This window comes from Branchiostoma belcheri, unplaced genomic scaffold, assembly GCF_001625305.1.
Source record: "Branchiostoma belcheri isolate BF01 breed outbred unplaced genomic scaffold, Haploidv18h27 scaffold86, whole genome shotgun sequence".
NCBI classification, from domain to species: domain Eukaryota; kingdom Metazoa; phylum Chordata; class Leptocardii; order Amphioxiformes; family Branchiostomatidae; genus Branchiostoma; species Branchiostoma belcheri.
Genome location: NW_017804531.1, coordinates 1,078,758 through 1,090,377, shown reverse-complemented (window position 1 = coordinate 1,090,377; position 11,620 = coordinate 1,078,758). Strand labels below are relative to the sequence as shown.

General features: G+C 39.0%; 2 protein-coding genes across 2 annotated transcripts; one reads left to right on the top strand and one right to left on the bottom strand.

Moving 5' to 3' along the window:
* Positions 1 to 273: 273 nt before the first annotated feature.
* Positions 274 to 7,232, bottom strand: LOC109487134 (cell cycle checkpoint control protein RAD9A-like). The gene is made up of 14 exons (XM_019791103.1): positions 7,096 to 7,232; positions 6,720 to 6,790; positions 6,218 to 6,370; positions 5,651 to 5,762; positions 5,104 to 5,203; positions 4,678 to 4,784; positions 4,135 to 4,241; positions 3,736 to 3,800; positions 3,271 to 3,414; positions 2,948 to 3,037; positions 2,148 to 2,285; positions 1,567 to 1,653; positions 1,213 to 1,330; positions 274 to 882 (listed from the first exon to the last, which is right to left on the bottom strand). Exons 1-14 carry the CDS (start codon positions 7,127 to 7,129, stop codon positions 781 to 783), a joined length of 1,428 nt encoding a protein of 475 aa, XP_019646662.1. The 5' UTR covers positions 7,130 to 7,232; the 3' UTR covers positions 274 to 780.
* Positions 7,233 to 7,337: 105 nt separating this feature from the next.
* Positions 7,338 to 10,169, top strand: LOC109487133 (vacuolar protein sorting-associated protein 29). The gene is made up of 5 exons (XM_019791102.1): positions 7,338 to 7,375; positions 8,247 to 8,438; positions 8,707 to 8,778; positions 9,244 to 9,407; positions 9,921 to 10,169. The coding sequence occupies exons 1-5, from the start codon at positions 7,373 to 7,375 to the stop codon at positions 10,033 to 10,035; spliced, it is 546 nt and encodes a 181-aa protein (XP_019646661.1). The 5' UTR covers positions 7,338 to 7,372; the 3' UTR covers positions 10,036 to 10,169.
* Positions 10,170 to 11,620: the final 1,451 nt, after the last annotated feature.

Below are 11,620 nucleotides of genomic sequence, written 5' to 3'. Positions count from 1 at the left end.
TAAGCACACTATTTCTCAAGGTGGCGATATAATAACCCTGGTGATATTATAGACACAGATGTTAACGTTAGTATTTGGTGCAACAGAAAGTTTTCATTATGTTCATAAAGCCAAAAAAACTGTTATACTCAAGCAACTGGACAAGATTTTGGAAATGGTCATACGTTTCAGGCAGTATCCACTACCGGTGTACCACAGTTCTAAATGTTGGCTTGCAACAGGAATAAAGAAATCAAACATAAACAAATCTGCACAATTGTTATAAAGGTCTTACAAAAAACATCAATTTATTTCTATAACAATGACCTGAATCATCTTATGTCAGGGTTACATGTCAAGAGCAAGAAACTGATAAAATACTTTTGGGCGAATATACACAATTCAATAGTTAGACTATGCCATTCTAAACCATGGATACTAAATGATGTATGGGGAAGATTTTACTTCCATAGATACCAAGGAGGTCCCTTTTTAACCCCCTTATAGTTCTCCTTGTAGTAAAGCACCTTTACTGGTATAAAGTACCTATACTATGGCACTATACACTATACAAGAAGCTAACAAATTTGACCTTGGAAACACTATATTGCTGAAGAATAATTATATCAATGCTTGGGCAAATCAAGTAACTTTTGGAAAGTACATAACAGTCCCTTTAGAACATTTTCCTAAAAAAAGATTGTTTCCTTATTCTTTCAATATATATACAGTACATGTTATATTTACACTGAGGGTTTTATAAAATGAGTGGAGATAGATTGAGACGACAAGTTCAGCATGTTAGTCCTCGTCGTCTGTGTCTTCACATAGAACTTCAGCTGTGTCTGTTGGTGCTTGTGTGGCCTGAGACTGGGAGGAGATCCCAAAGAACATGGACCGGAACTGTGAAGGAAATACATACTGTTAGTTAAAGTGTGTCCTCATATCAGTGTTTTATCATGGGCCATTGTCCGTCTTTCGTTTTGACTCATTTCACAGAATTTTGCTACTTGTGATGGACATAAATTCTGCCCAATCCATTGTCTTTTACAGACAAGAATCGGCATGTAAAGAAATGTCGACTAAGCTTAGGCTACAATCAAAATTTTCCAAACAAAATGGATTGTGGGGAGCTATCAAAAGCTAAAAAGGCTGACACTCAGACTAGGAAATAGGATTTCACAGGGTCAAAATTTTCCCAGACTGTCTGATCTATTTAGAAACAGTTCCTACCCTCTTGCTGGGAGGTGTGCCTGGAACCAGGTCCTCCTGCTCCTGTTCCTCCTCTTCCATCACCATGGAAACATCATCATGTGACTGGTCATGTGATGTGGGCTTCTCCTCAGGATAACTTTGGGATAACAAAAAGTTCAGGGAGTTACATTTTGAGCAGGAGCATGCAGCCTGTATATATACAATGTAGTTTTTTTTCTTCTTTTTCCAGTAAAAGACTCATAACCATTTCTTCAAAGATGTTCTTACATTATCTACATTATTTAGGAAATGACAGCCTATACAATAAGAGTACTAGTACTTCTAAGAAATATACCATTGCGAGCACACATTTAACTTCACAGCCAGACTTACTGAGCTCTGGGCCTCTTTCCTAACTCCAGCGGGATCTCTGGGCTTCCAGACCTCTCCGGAGATGCCTCATGTAGGGATGTACCATTCCTGGTATATGGCAGAGCAGAATGTTAATTTGTTTCACTGTAATGTGCTTAAGACTGCATGTCTCAAAGCTAAGGGAAATCCTTTGAGAAAATTTGAAATTAGGTGATCATTTCAGCTGTAAGTGGAAGTTACGAGTCATATCACAATGTTGCATTTTGGCCTATTTCTTTTATTGGGAAAACCAAAAAGTATGACTTTCTGTACCAGTTCTCACTGCTCTGTGAATAGTTTGATCAGTTGGTAAGTCAGTGAATAAAAGAGATTCTTTTTTACACAACCAAGAGGTTTATTCAGCCAACGTTTTAGAACGCATCTATTACAGTGACACCTGTGCAGTACAATGTGAACCATTCAGAATTGCCCTGAGGAAGATGACAGACGGTCACCTGAAATGCAGGCTGAACAAACCTCTGGGTTGTGTAAAAAAAATAGTCTCTTTTTTAAAAAAATTCAAGTTCTAACTGTTGTAATTTTACCAGAGCATTTTCCCATACCTCTGTTGTGCTGCCTCCTGAGACAGGGCTTCCTCCATCTCATTGGCTCCCATGGCCATGACATCATCCATCCCATCATTCATCATGTCATCAAACCCGCTGTCCATGGGCAGGAAGCTCCCCCCTCCCGCACAGGATCTGAGAGGTAGACAGAAACATATTGGAAGATTTTTCTGTTTCCTCCTATTTTTGTCTCCAGCATGGTCAGCTTAATTGTCTTCTGCTAATTCTCAGGTTCATGGTACTTTTGCGTTCTGTATAATGTCCTTGCATGTAGCAAAATTAAAAGATAGTGTTTTTTCCTTTTTATTGTCTTCCTTCTTACCCAACCTTCCTTGGAATGGTACAACATACATTGTACTGCTCATCATCAAGTATTACCAAGTACAGCAGCCTGGAGTCCAGCCTTGTTAGCTTTGGTCCGCTCCCCAAGATCTGTTATTGTTGGCAGAGTGGATCTATTAGGGAGCAGACCAAAGCAAGGCTGGACTCCAGGCACAGTTGAAGGCAATGATGTCTGTGTGTGAACAGGATACTCGGTACATGTCAAGACATTCTGTTTTAAAAAAAATCAAGAATGGTGGATTAAAAGGGCAAAATCTGAAATTAATACAAGCATCCATAATTTCAGCACCAAGGATAAAGCCATAAGACTTCCTTAAATTTTCCACTCATCTTTGATTTACAAAGCTCACTCTTCACCAGGGGATGAAATACCTTTTCCTTCATGTCTGCACTGGTGCAGATAACTGTCAATTAAAGACAGTTAAAGTAAGAGCTTCAGAAGTTTGGTTTGTCACCTGTTTGGTTGCCTGTTTTCCTGGAATCTTCTATTTTCCATCATTCCACTTTCGTTCCTCCTAGTTTGCTGTTGTGTCCTCTTTGCTGTTCTGAGAGAAGAAAGAAAATGCAAAAGTTTGAAGGCAGTTGCTGAAAAAACCTCTAAGTCTTTGCACATTTTCTACAGGGAAAGCACTGGTCAAACAAAAAAAACAACACTTGTTTCTCAATATTTCCTGTCTCTGTTCCATCCTGAAATAAACATTGAGACAATGACAAGACTGAAGCAACAGAAACCTTGTTCTTATCCTTGTTTCAAGTATAGACAAATAGATTAATCTACCTTTTTGTTTTTGATGTTGAAGGCCTGTTCAAGGCTTGTTGTTGAGAAGACTGTGAGCCTTGTGTGGAGCCGAGGTCAGCTAAGGTCGCCATCACAAAGTTGGAATCAAAGGCTGGGTCTCCCTCCAACGAAAATACTATAGGTCTGCAGGTGCAGATTTTAAATAATTTTAAATGAGATATGGGGAGACCTAGAGTCACCAACAACCTATGTTGTAATACAAGCCTGCATGATACCAACAAGCTACCAAGGGCCATAGAGGACAAAGTGCTATGGAGGAGACTTTCTGGTAAGTAAGTTATAATCAAAAGAAAAAAGCCCACACAGCAGTGAGGTGAAGTTCCACAGCACGTATCTTTCTTTATTTACACTGCTTCTGTTTTTTCTTCACCTCTTTTAAGTGTTCAATATGATAATATGACAGTTTACAGGATTGAAGAGGTACGGAAATGTTCTTGTACTTACTTGCCACTTGTCTCAAAGTGCAGTGAGATGGGCATGCCTGCTGCCTCTGCAAATGCCAGAATGGCCTGTCAAAAGAGTTTTTAGTGTGGTTAATAGAAGTCAGGGCTGCTTTCAATGAGCAAACATGCATGAGGTATTCAAGATTACAACTACATATAGGAGGAGGATGTTGGTACCTGAAGCTGGTGTGTTATGCCGAATGGCGGTTATACCAGCACCAGCTATACTGATACAGATACAGATACCTTTCAAATCTATGTTTTAGTTGTCTATGCCTGTTTCTCCCAATACAAACTCAGTTGCACAGACTGGCCCAAATAAAGTATGGATACTAATGTAGACTTTGAAACAATAACTAGATATGATGACCAACAAATACAAAGGTAGGAATTTTCTTACCCTCAGCTCCTTAAGACAGAAGGTTAGTTCTGTGTCCACACCGATCTGGAAGTAGTCAAACTCCTCTGCAGCTAGGCTCATCTGGGTGTGGAGGACTTTGCTTGGGTCTGCATGGATGGAAGTACATATATTGGCAAAAACTACGACAATTACAGAGCTATGGTCTAGCCCAACAAACTACTGCCCTGTTTATTCTTACACATTCATACGCATATATATATATGATGAGCAGTCCCTCCAGCTCTGTCCTGCTACATAATGTAACTCAACACCACAGGGTGTCTGCTACAGCACCAGTTACCATGGTGAGAGAGTCTGGTTCAGGTCATTGACTTTATTTGTTTGTAGAAGAAGATGAGGAAAAATAAGAGACTGTGCAATAGCAATATGCGATGGAAAACATTATGATATGAAAAGTAAAAAAAAAATATTAGTATGCTGTTCACATACATAACACTAACATCAGCATGAATTCTTGAAAGTACAAATCTATCCCACTATATTTTACATGACCCTCAAATTTGATTTACAAGCAGTGCTTACCTGGCTCACTTTCAACATAGTTTTTGAGAATGACCTTTTCAGGAGAGACAATGAGAGTGATCTCTTCTAGAGACACCTGGAAGTTCTGAACCACCTCTGTCAACAGTCTGTAAGGAAAATTATATGACTCATACATACAGCAATACATTCATCTATCTGCTTCAGAAACAAATGAAAGATCAAATGGCTATTTTCAGTATGTCTACACATAAGAAATGCAGTACCTAAGTTTTAATGAGTTAAATTGCAGACACAACGAAAATACTACAGACTGCCAATGGCCTGCCATTAAGCCACAGCATCAGTGTGCAAGCACATCTAACACTCATAATTATATGATGGGGAACAACAGACACTAAACCGGATAGCGAGTAAGTGACAGTATTGTACCACAGCATTATGATTAAATGTTAAGTTCCTCCTTACTTTGGCTGTGCAGTGATGGCATTTGGACAGAGGTCCTTGGAAAAAACAGCCTGTAACGTCTCACACTCTTGAAAGGTCAAGTTGTAGGTCTTTGTTATACCTGTAGGAAGGAAAAATACAACTCTGAGACACCAGTAACAACACAAATCAACATCAGTATCAACACAGATCAACTATGGTGTCAGCATCTTTTGATAAAAATGTGTGCATGTCAGGACAATTTTTCTCAAATATCTTTTGATTTGCCAAAAAGCAGTTACTCAAGCAACTGGATATGATTTTGGATTTATTGATAAAAACTGATATGATAAATACAAGACAGCCAAATGATGTACTAGCATGTAACTCTTGCACAGTGAACGACAACAATTGTACAGGATACAGTATGGCATCTGCTGGTAATATTTCCGTCATATATGGAAAAAATGATAGTAACAAGAGAAAATGAAGTGGGAGTGAGACAGCAGTTTGAAGATTAGACTCTGACTCAATTTTTCATTTACTCTACTTGTTTACAATTAACAGTCCAAATTGGAGGAAGACTTACTATGTTTACAGTAGAGTTGGAAGACCAGTCTTGGCCCTTCATCCAGGGTGACCTTACACCTATCCACAGTCCGCTCCAGGGTGGGGAGGGAACGGAACACAGCCAGAACTGACTGTGGGACAAACAGGCATAAATACAGATGATGGTGTCAGACTGTAACAAAAAAGATGCCCACAACCATACCAAGGTTGTATGTGGGTGATATGTATGGTCGTCATTGCATGATCCACAATTTGACATGTACATAATTCATTATCCCTATGAATCAGATTATGACTGTGTTGCTATACAGTAATGATGACCACTCTTGACAAATATATACTCTATGATAGAGTCAGTACAAGCATGATACTATGTGATAGTGAAATATCTTAATAAAATCTTTGCTTTTTTTAACTGTATACTTCAATTGAGTATTTCATGGATGTAGCGATGTTGAATAGTACATACATGTACATTTGTACCTCACCTAATTTGTATCACCTTTTGCCATATGAAAACACTAATGATCATGATCCCAGAAAAACATCTAGACATCTGAATGAGTGATGAGTGCAACATTCTTACCTTCATCTGTATCTTACACTTGAATGTCTCCTCCTCCTCCCCCATCTCTCCCTCCGGACCGCTCCAGCTGTTGTCATAGTGATAGAAGAACTCAGGAGCGAAGACGAAGCAGCCATACGCTGACCTGGCAACATTCACAGTACGCAGGGCCAACTGGAGAGAGAAAGAGAAATATTTTGACATAAGTCAGTCAGTGTAATGTAGCCAGCTGCCGCCGTGCTGCATGCCTGATTACTAGTATCTGGTATGTTACGCCGAAGGGCGGTTATACCAGCTATAATGGCCATGTGTCATCTTCATCATTTCTAGTCATAACTGCCCTGATGAAGAATTGACACATGGTCATCGAAATGTCGGCTCTTGTTTAACAACTGGTTGTGAATAAAGAGCTTTTCCAAATTCTACACTGTTTATGTCAAAGCATGCAATTGTGCCACTTAACTTGTATCGAAATGGAAATTAACTGAAGAAATGTCAAGTGGTACAGGAATTAAAGACATACCCCGTGTTCCAGTGGTTCCAAGTACAGCTCCTCCCCTATTTTTGATAGAGAATGGATCGCCTTGCCAAACACTGTAACAGTTTAAGTAAAAAAAACTCTCATCTTCTTTCATATTTTCTATCTCGTTAATTTCTATGATCGTCATAACTATTTGCTAGTATCTATTCTTAACATTTTGAGGCAACTGTGTCATGATCATATTGTCATAGATATTTTACTTGACGATCGTATACGATTTTAACTCAAACGTACTAGTAGTATCATGTTATGATGATGAACTCACCAAATTATGTTCGGGAACACATACTTTGCGATGTACACGATAAAAATTATAAGCAAAACAACCAACTGTTGACAACGGAAGTTTCAACTTTACCTTTGATATTTGCTCCCGGAATTATACACTTCATGTTTACTGCACTCAGGACTAGTACGAGTGAATAAACATCACAAGAAAATAAGAAATCTTTCACGACACAAAAGTGCAAAATTTTGAGTTCGGCGCCATTTTGTTCACTCTCCCAATGCGTTCCATAAGCCGTCACGTCATTGGTTGCTCTGTTAAAATTCTAACCAATAGAAATCAAGCTTTCATACAGTGGTGCACTTTGACCTCCGCATGCGTGAAAAGATATCACACAGATCCTGCCAAAATGGTGAGTTGTGTCAAATGTTTGGCGAAATTACCCAATATTTCCACTCCCCGTGCATGTTATTGTCTGTATTTAGGTTCTAAAAGGTATAGAGGATAGATGTCTTTTGTAGGGGGATGTAAGAATCGAAAGAATTGTGCGCAATGTGAGATATTAGAGCTTGGTTCATTTGCTAGGGGGAGGGGCGAAGGCTGAGAGAAACAGGAAGTCATATGACTTACTCTTACTCTGACCACAAGATTTTCATTTACAGGGCTCGAAATACTTTTTTCTGCATATCTGCACTGGTGCAGGTAGCATTGAAAATAATTTACGTGCACCAGACAAATGTTACCTGCACCACTCAGAATTTGATAAAATAAGTATGAATCATACTGAAACTATACTGTTCAGAAACCACTGCACTGCACTTTGCCAAATTTATAATTACTTTTTATTTTCTTTCATGCATCATAGTTGGTATCAGACATTATGCAGTAAATAAAAACCAACACAAACCTACATATATGCTGTAGGGGCAATCTGTTTGACCACAAAAGTTCTCCACCTCAGCAGTGACCAATACAGATGAGTTTATGATTTTCAGGAAAAAGCTTTATCAGAATCTGTTTAAACTACATGTTGTACTAGTAATTAAAGTTAAAACCTCTGATTCAACACAAAGAAGCTCTCTCACCTACAGCTTTCGACCAGTCACTCTGGTCTTCCTCAGTAGACTGACCCAATGAGGCTAGCTTGTCACTTGTCTTCTCTGAAGTGTGACATCAACACTGGGTCAAAGGTATCTGGTAGACAATGTCGGCCCCCATCGCGATTAAGTGAAGGGTGATGGGCCCTGATAATAGTTTAATCAGAATCTTGTTCCCTTTTCCAGTTGGTCCTTGTACTCGGAGACTTGCACATTCCCTACCGCTCCAACGGGATGCCGGCAAAGTTTAAGAAACTTCTGGTCCCAGGAAAGATCCAACACATCCTGTGTACAGGAAACCTCTGCACTAAGGAGTCCTTCGATTACCTGAAAACTCTGGCCAGTGATGTGCATGTAGTCAAAGGGGACTTTGATGAGGTAAGTGTGAAAGTGTTCAAATACAAGGATATTGAGCTTTTCTTTTTACACATTCGGTAAAGGCTTTCACCTGCTTATGTTTTTCGAGGCCTACACACTGTCAAACTTATGAATTTTCTTACAGAAAGTACCATGCAGCAATCAAGCACCATGCATGAGCCTCGTTTTCCCTTTAATACCACTCTTATTCACAGGTTATGGAATTTTGTAGAATTATTTTGCATGGTTGTGTGAATTTTTTATCTGATGGCCTTTGTTCTTGTTTCAGAATCTAAGTTATCCAGAACAGAAGGTTGTCACAGTTGGACAGTTCAAGATAGGACTTTGCCATGGACATCAGGTACCAACAAAAAAAAAACTCTTTATTAGGTTTTTAAATCTTGACCCCCTGAAATGCTATTTCCTGCATTTTGATGGGCAAAGTTTGCTGGTAGACTAAGCTTAGTTTAATGACATCTTTTTCCATATCTTTACACGCCAAATTTTGTCCATCAAAGATGACATTTTGGGCAAAATTTTTGTCCCTCATGAGCTGCAAAATGCCATCAAATGATGAAAAGACAGACACTGGCTAGAACACATGCGGTTCGTATGTAAAACAGAACAGTTTAATTTGTGGATAGTAGATCACTTAAGCCAGGTAGGAAACTCACTTCCAGTTGAGGCTGCTCATCCATTCACCAGATCATCATTGCAGACAGTCCAAGGCCATGTAATCATACATCACTCTGGGGTTCTTCATATATTTGTCTAGCCTATTTTTCAAAGAGTTTTGCTCTTTTGTAACAAATTGTCTCTCTAACAGGTTGTTCCCTGGGGAGATATTGAGAGTCTAGCCATGGTACAGAGACAGCTTGATGTGGACATCTTGATATCTGGCCACACCCACAAGTTTGAGGCTTTTGAACATGAAAACAAGTTTTACATCAACCCAGGGACAGCAACGGGAGCATACAACGCATTAGACAGGTATGGCATTCTTGAAATGATGATTCTTTGTGATGGTAGTTACAAAGTAAGTTAAAACTTTTGTTCCAACACAAAGAGTTGTTCTTACTTAGAGCTTTTGACCAGTCACTCTGGTCTTCCTCAGTAGACTGACCCAGTGAGACTTGTAATGTGGCTTGTGACTGTCTTAAGTGTGATCCACTTGGAAGTCAGAAGCGTGATGACGTCATGAGTGAATCAAAAGTGCCAGAGAGTCAGCGAGTGGATCACACATCTGACGAAGGTTGACGAGATCGACCAAAAATTTGACCAAGTTCCTTTCTTGTGTTAGAACAAAGCTTGAACACTGATTGCTACCCTCTGCAGCAGTGTGAAGCCATTCTTTTTACTGATGGACTTTCCAGGCCAACACAGTGGACTTAATAATTTTGATTACAAGTCTGTTACAGTTTCCAGATTGTACTTCACATACAGTCCATGTATTGTATACACACTTAAAGAAATAGTTGTTGATTGCTGACCTGTTCCCTGCAGTGGAGTAACGCCGTCGTTTGTACTGATGGACATCCAGGCGACCACAGTGGTGACGTACGTGTACCAGCTGATCGGCGACGACGTAAAGGTGGAGCGTATCGAGTACAAGAAGTAGCACCTCTCCTTTCACTCTTCTCCTGTCTATCTTAATCTCCAAGCGGATCTTTCGCTGGTTGCAAAGACTGTTAGACTGTATCCGCTTGACACCGAAAGACTAGCCTGGTTACCAGACCTATTATAGCTCCCGAGTCCTACATCCTCTGTTTGTGGAGGGGATGTAGGACTCGGGAGCTATAATAGGTCTGGTAACCAGGCTACCAAAAGATGGCAAATGGTGGCAAATGGATACAAGCTTGGCCAATTTTCCATGGAAAGATGGATAAAGGATACAGGAGAAAAAAACTCCTGTGTCCTATACTTTACCAACCTGATGAAACCATTTTCGAAAGATGGATACAGTCTGGTAAATGGATACAGCATGGCCAATTTGATACTGTCTTTGCAGCCACCAAAATATCTGCTTGGAAATTAGTCTATCTCACCCTCTCTTTGTATTTGTATAATTGTAAAGAATCATTGTATCTTCAGTAAGAACCTTCCAGTTCCATTGTCCTGTCAATCACCTTTATGGATTGTCCAATCAGATGACGTGTTATACAGGGCTGTGACTAAAACACAGTTTTATTGGTCAGTTTGGATAAGTCATTCAGCCATATTTGGAGAAGACCTATTCAGCTTAAACTTGACCCATCCAAAGCCTTGGTGTTTAAGCCTTCATGACAACCCTGGCTTTCATGTATTGTTATTGAATCATACGTTATACATTGTATGTGTGATCCTGACTAATATGATTACTGTAGTTAAAGCTGAGTGTACTGAGACATACCAGTATTCCATTTTCCAGCAATTTGAAAATTGTTTTCCATGGCTATCTAAGTTGTAAACAAAGCATTTTGTTCAAGAGTTACCACAGTGTACTTCATTGAGGTACCATAAAAGGCTAAGACGTTAAGTACATCAAATTTAACTATGAGACAGACTGAGATACATCAGTTTTCCTGATAATCTCATTATAAGTGATCTTGTGCGGTGTAGTCTGCACAGTAAAATTATATATGCTATCATGGAATATATTGGACTTTGTGATCTCTGTTGTGTAGAAGCCAATAAGGTATTTAGATATAATGTGTTTAGTAGTAGCTGCTGACACACTATTTGAAACATTGTTCACCGACCATTGATATTCGATATTATGATTTTAGAGAGAAGCTTAGTGTCCCAAGATATCATGATTGTTATATATATTTATGTTCATACTGTGATCTTTGTGTCAACAAGATGCCCCAATCAAATAACTCCATCAGTGTCAAAAATTGTAAGAGTATGAATTATAGTTTGTTGTCACTTTGATATTATGAAAACAGTTGACTCTTTCAGCTTGAAATCCTCAAATTTCCTTCACTAAAGATGTTAAAAATGCTACAGACAGGAAAGCCCATAAGAAATTTTGTGAAAGATAGAATAACAAAAAATCCATGTCTGTTGTTACTCTCCATATGAAATAGCTTTCAGCTATTGTCCCTTTCAATTATAAGATTGCAATGTATATATAGCATCACAAGAATAAAATACATTCAGTGCAGTTTCAAGAAGGTTCAATTTTATTGCCGTACTAGCCATACAGTAATGAGGAAGTTTTC

What these genes read in the sequence shown, in the direction of transcription:
- LOC109487134 (XM_019791103.1), bottom strand. Translation starts at nt 7,129, where the DNA reads ATGAAGTGTATAATTCCGGGAGCAAATATCAAAG. An exon ending in GAAAACAGGCAACCAAACAG is followed by an intron (nt 2,286 to 2,947) that starts GTGACAAACCAA and finishes TCTACCTCTCAG; the next exon opens with ATCCTGTGCGGGAGGGGGGA. An exon ending in GGAAAGAGGCCCAGAGCTCA is followed by an intron (nt 1,331 to 1,566) that starts GTAAGTCTGGCT and finishes GTTATCCCAAAG; the next exon opens with TTATCCTGAGGAGAAGCCCA.
- LOC109487133 (XM_019791102.1), top strand. An exon ending in TCAAAGGGGACTTTGATGAG is followed by an intron (nt 8,439 to 8,706) that starts GTAAGTGTGAAA and finishes TTCTTGTTTCAG; the next exon opens with AATCTAAGTTATCCAGAACA. An exon ending in GACTTTGCCATGGACATCAG is followed by an intron (nt 8,779 to 9,243) that starts GTACCAACAAAA and finishes TCTCTCTAACAG; the next exon opens with GTTGTTCCCTGGGGAGATAT.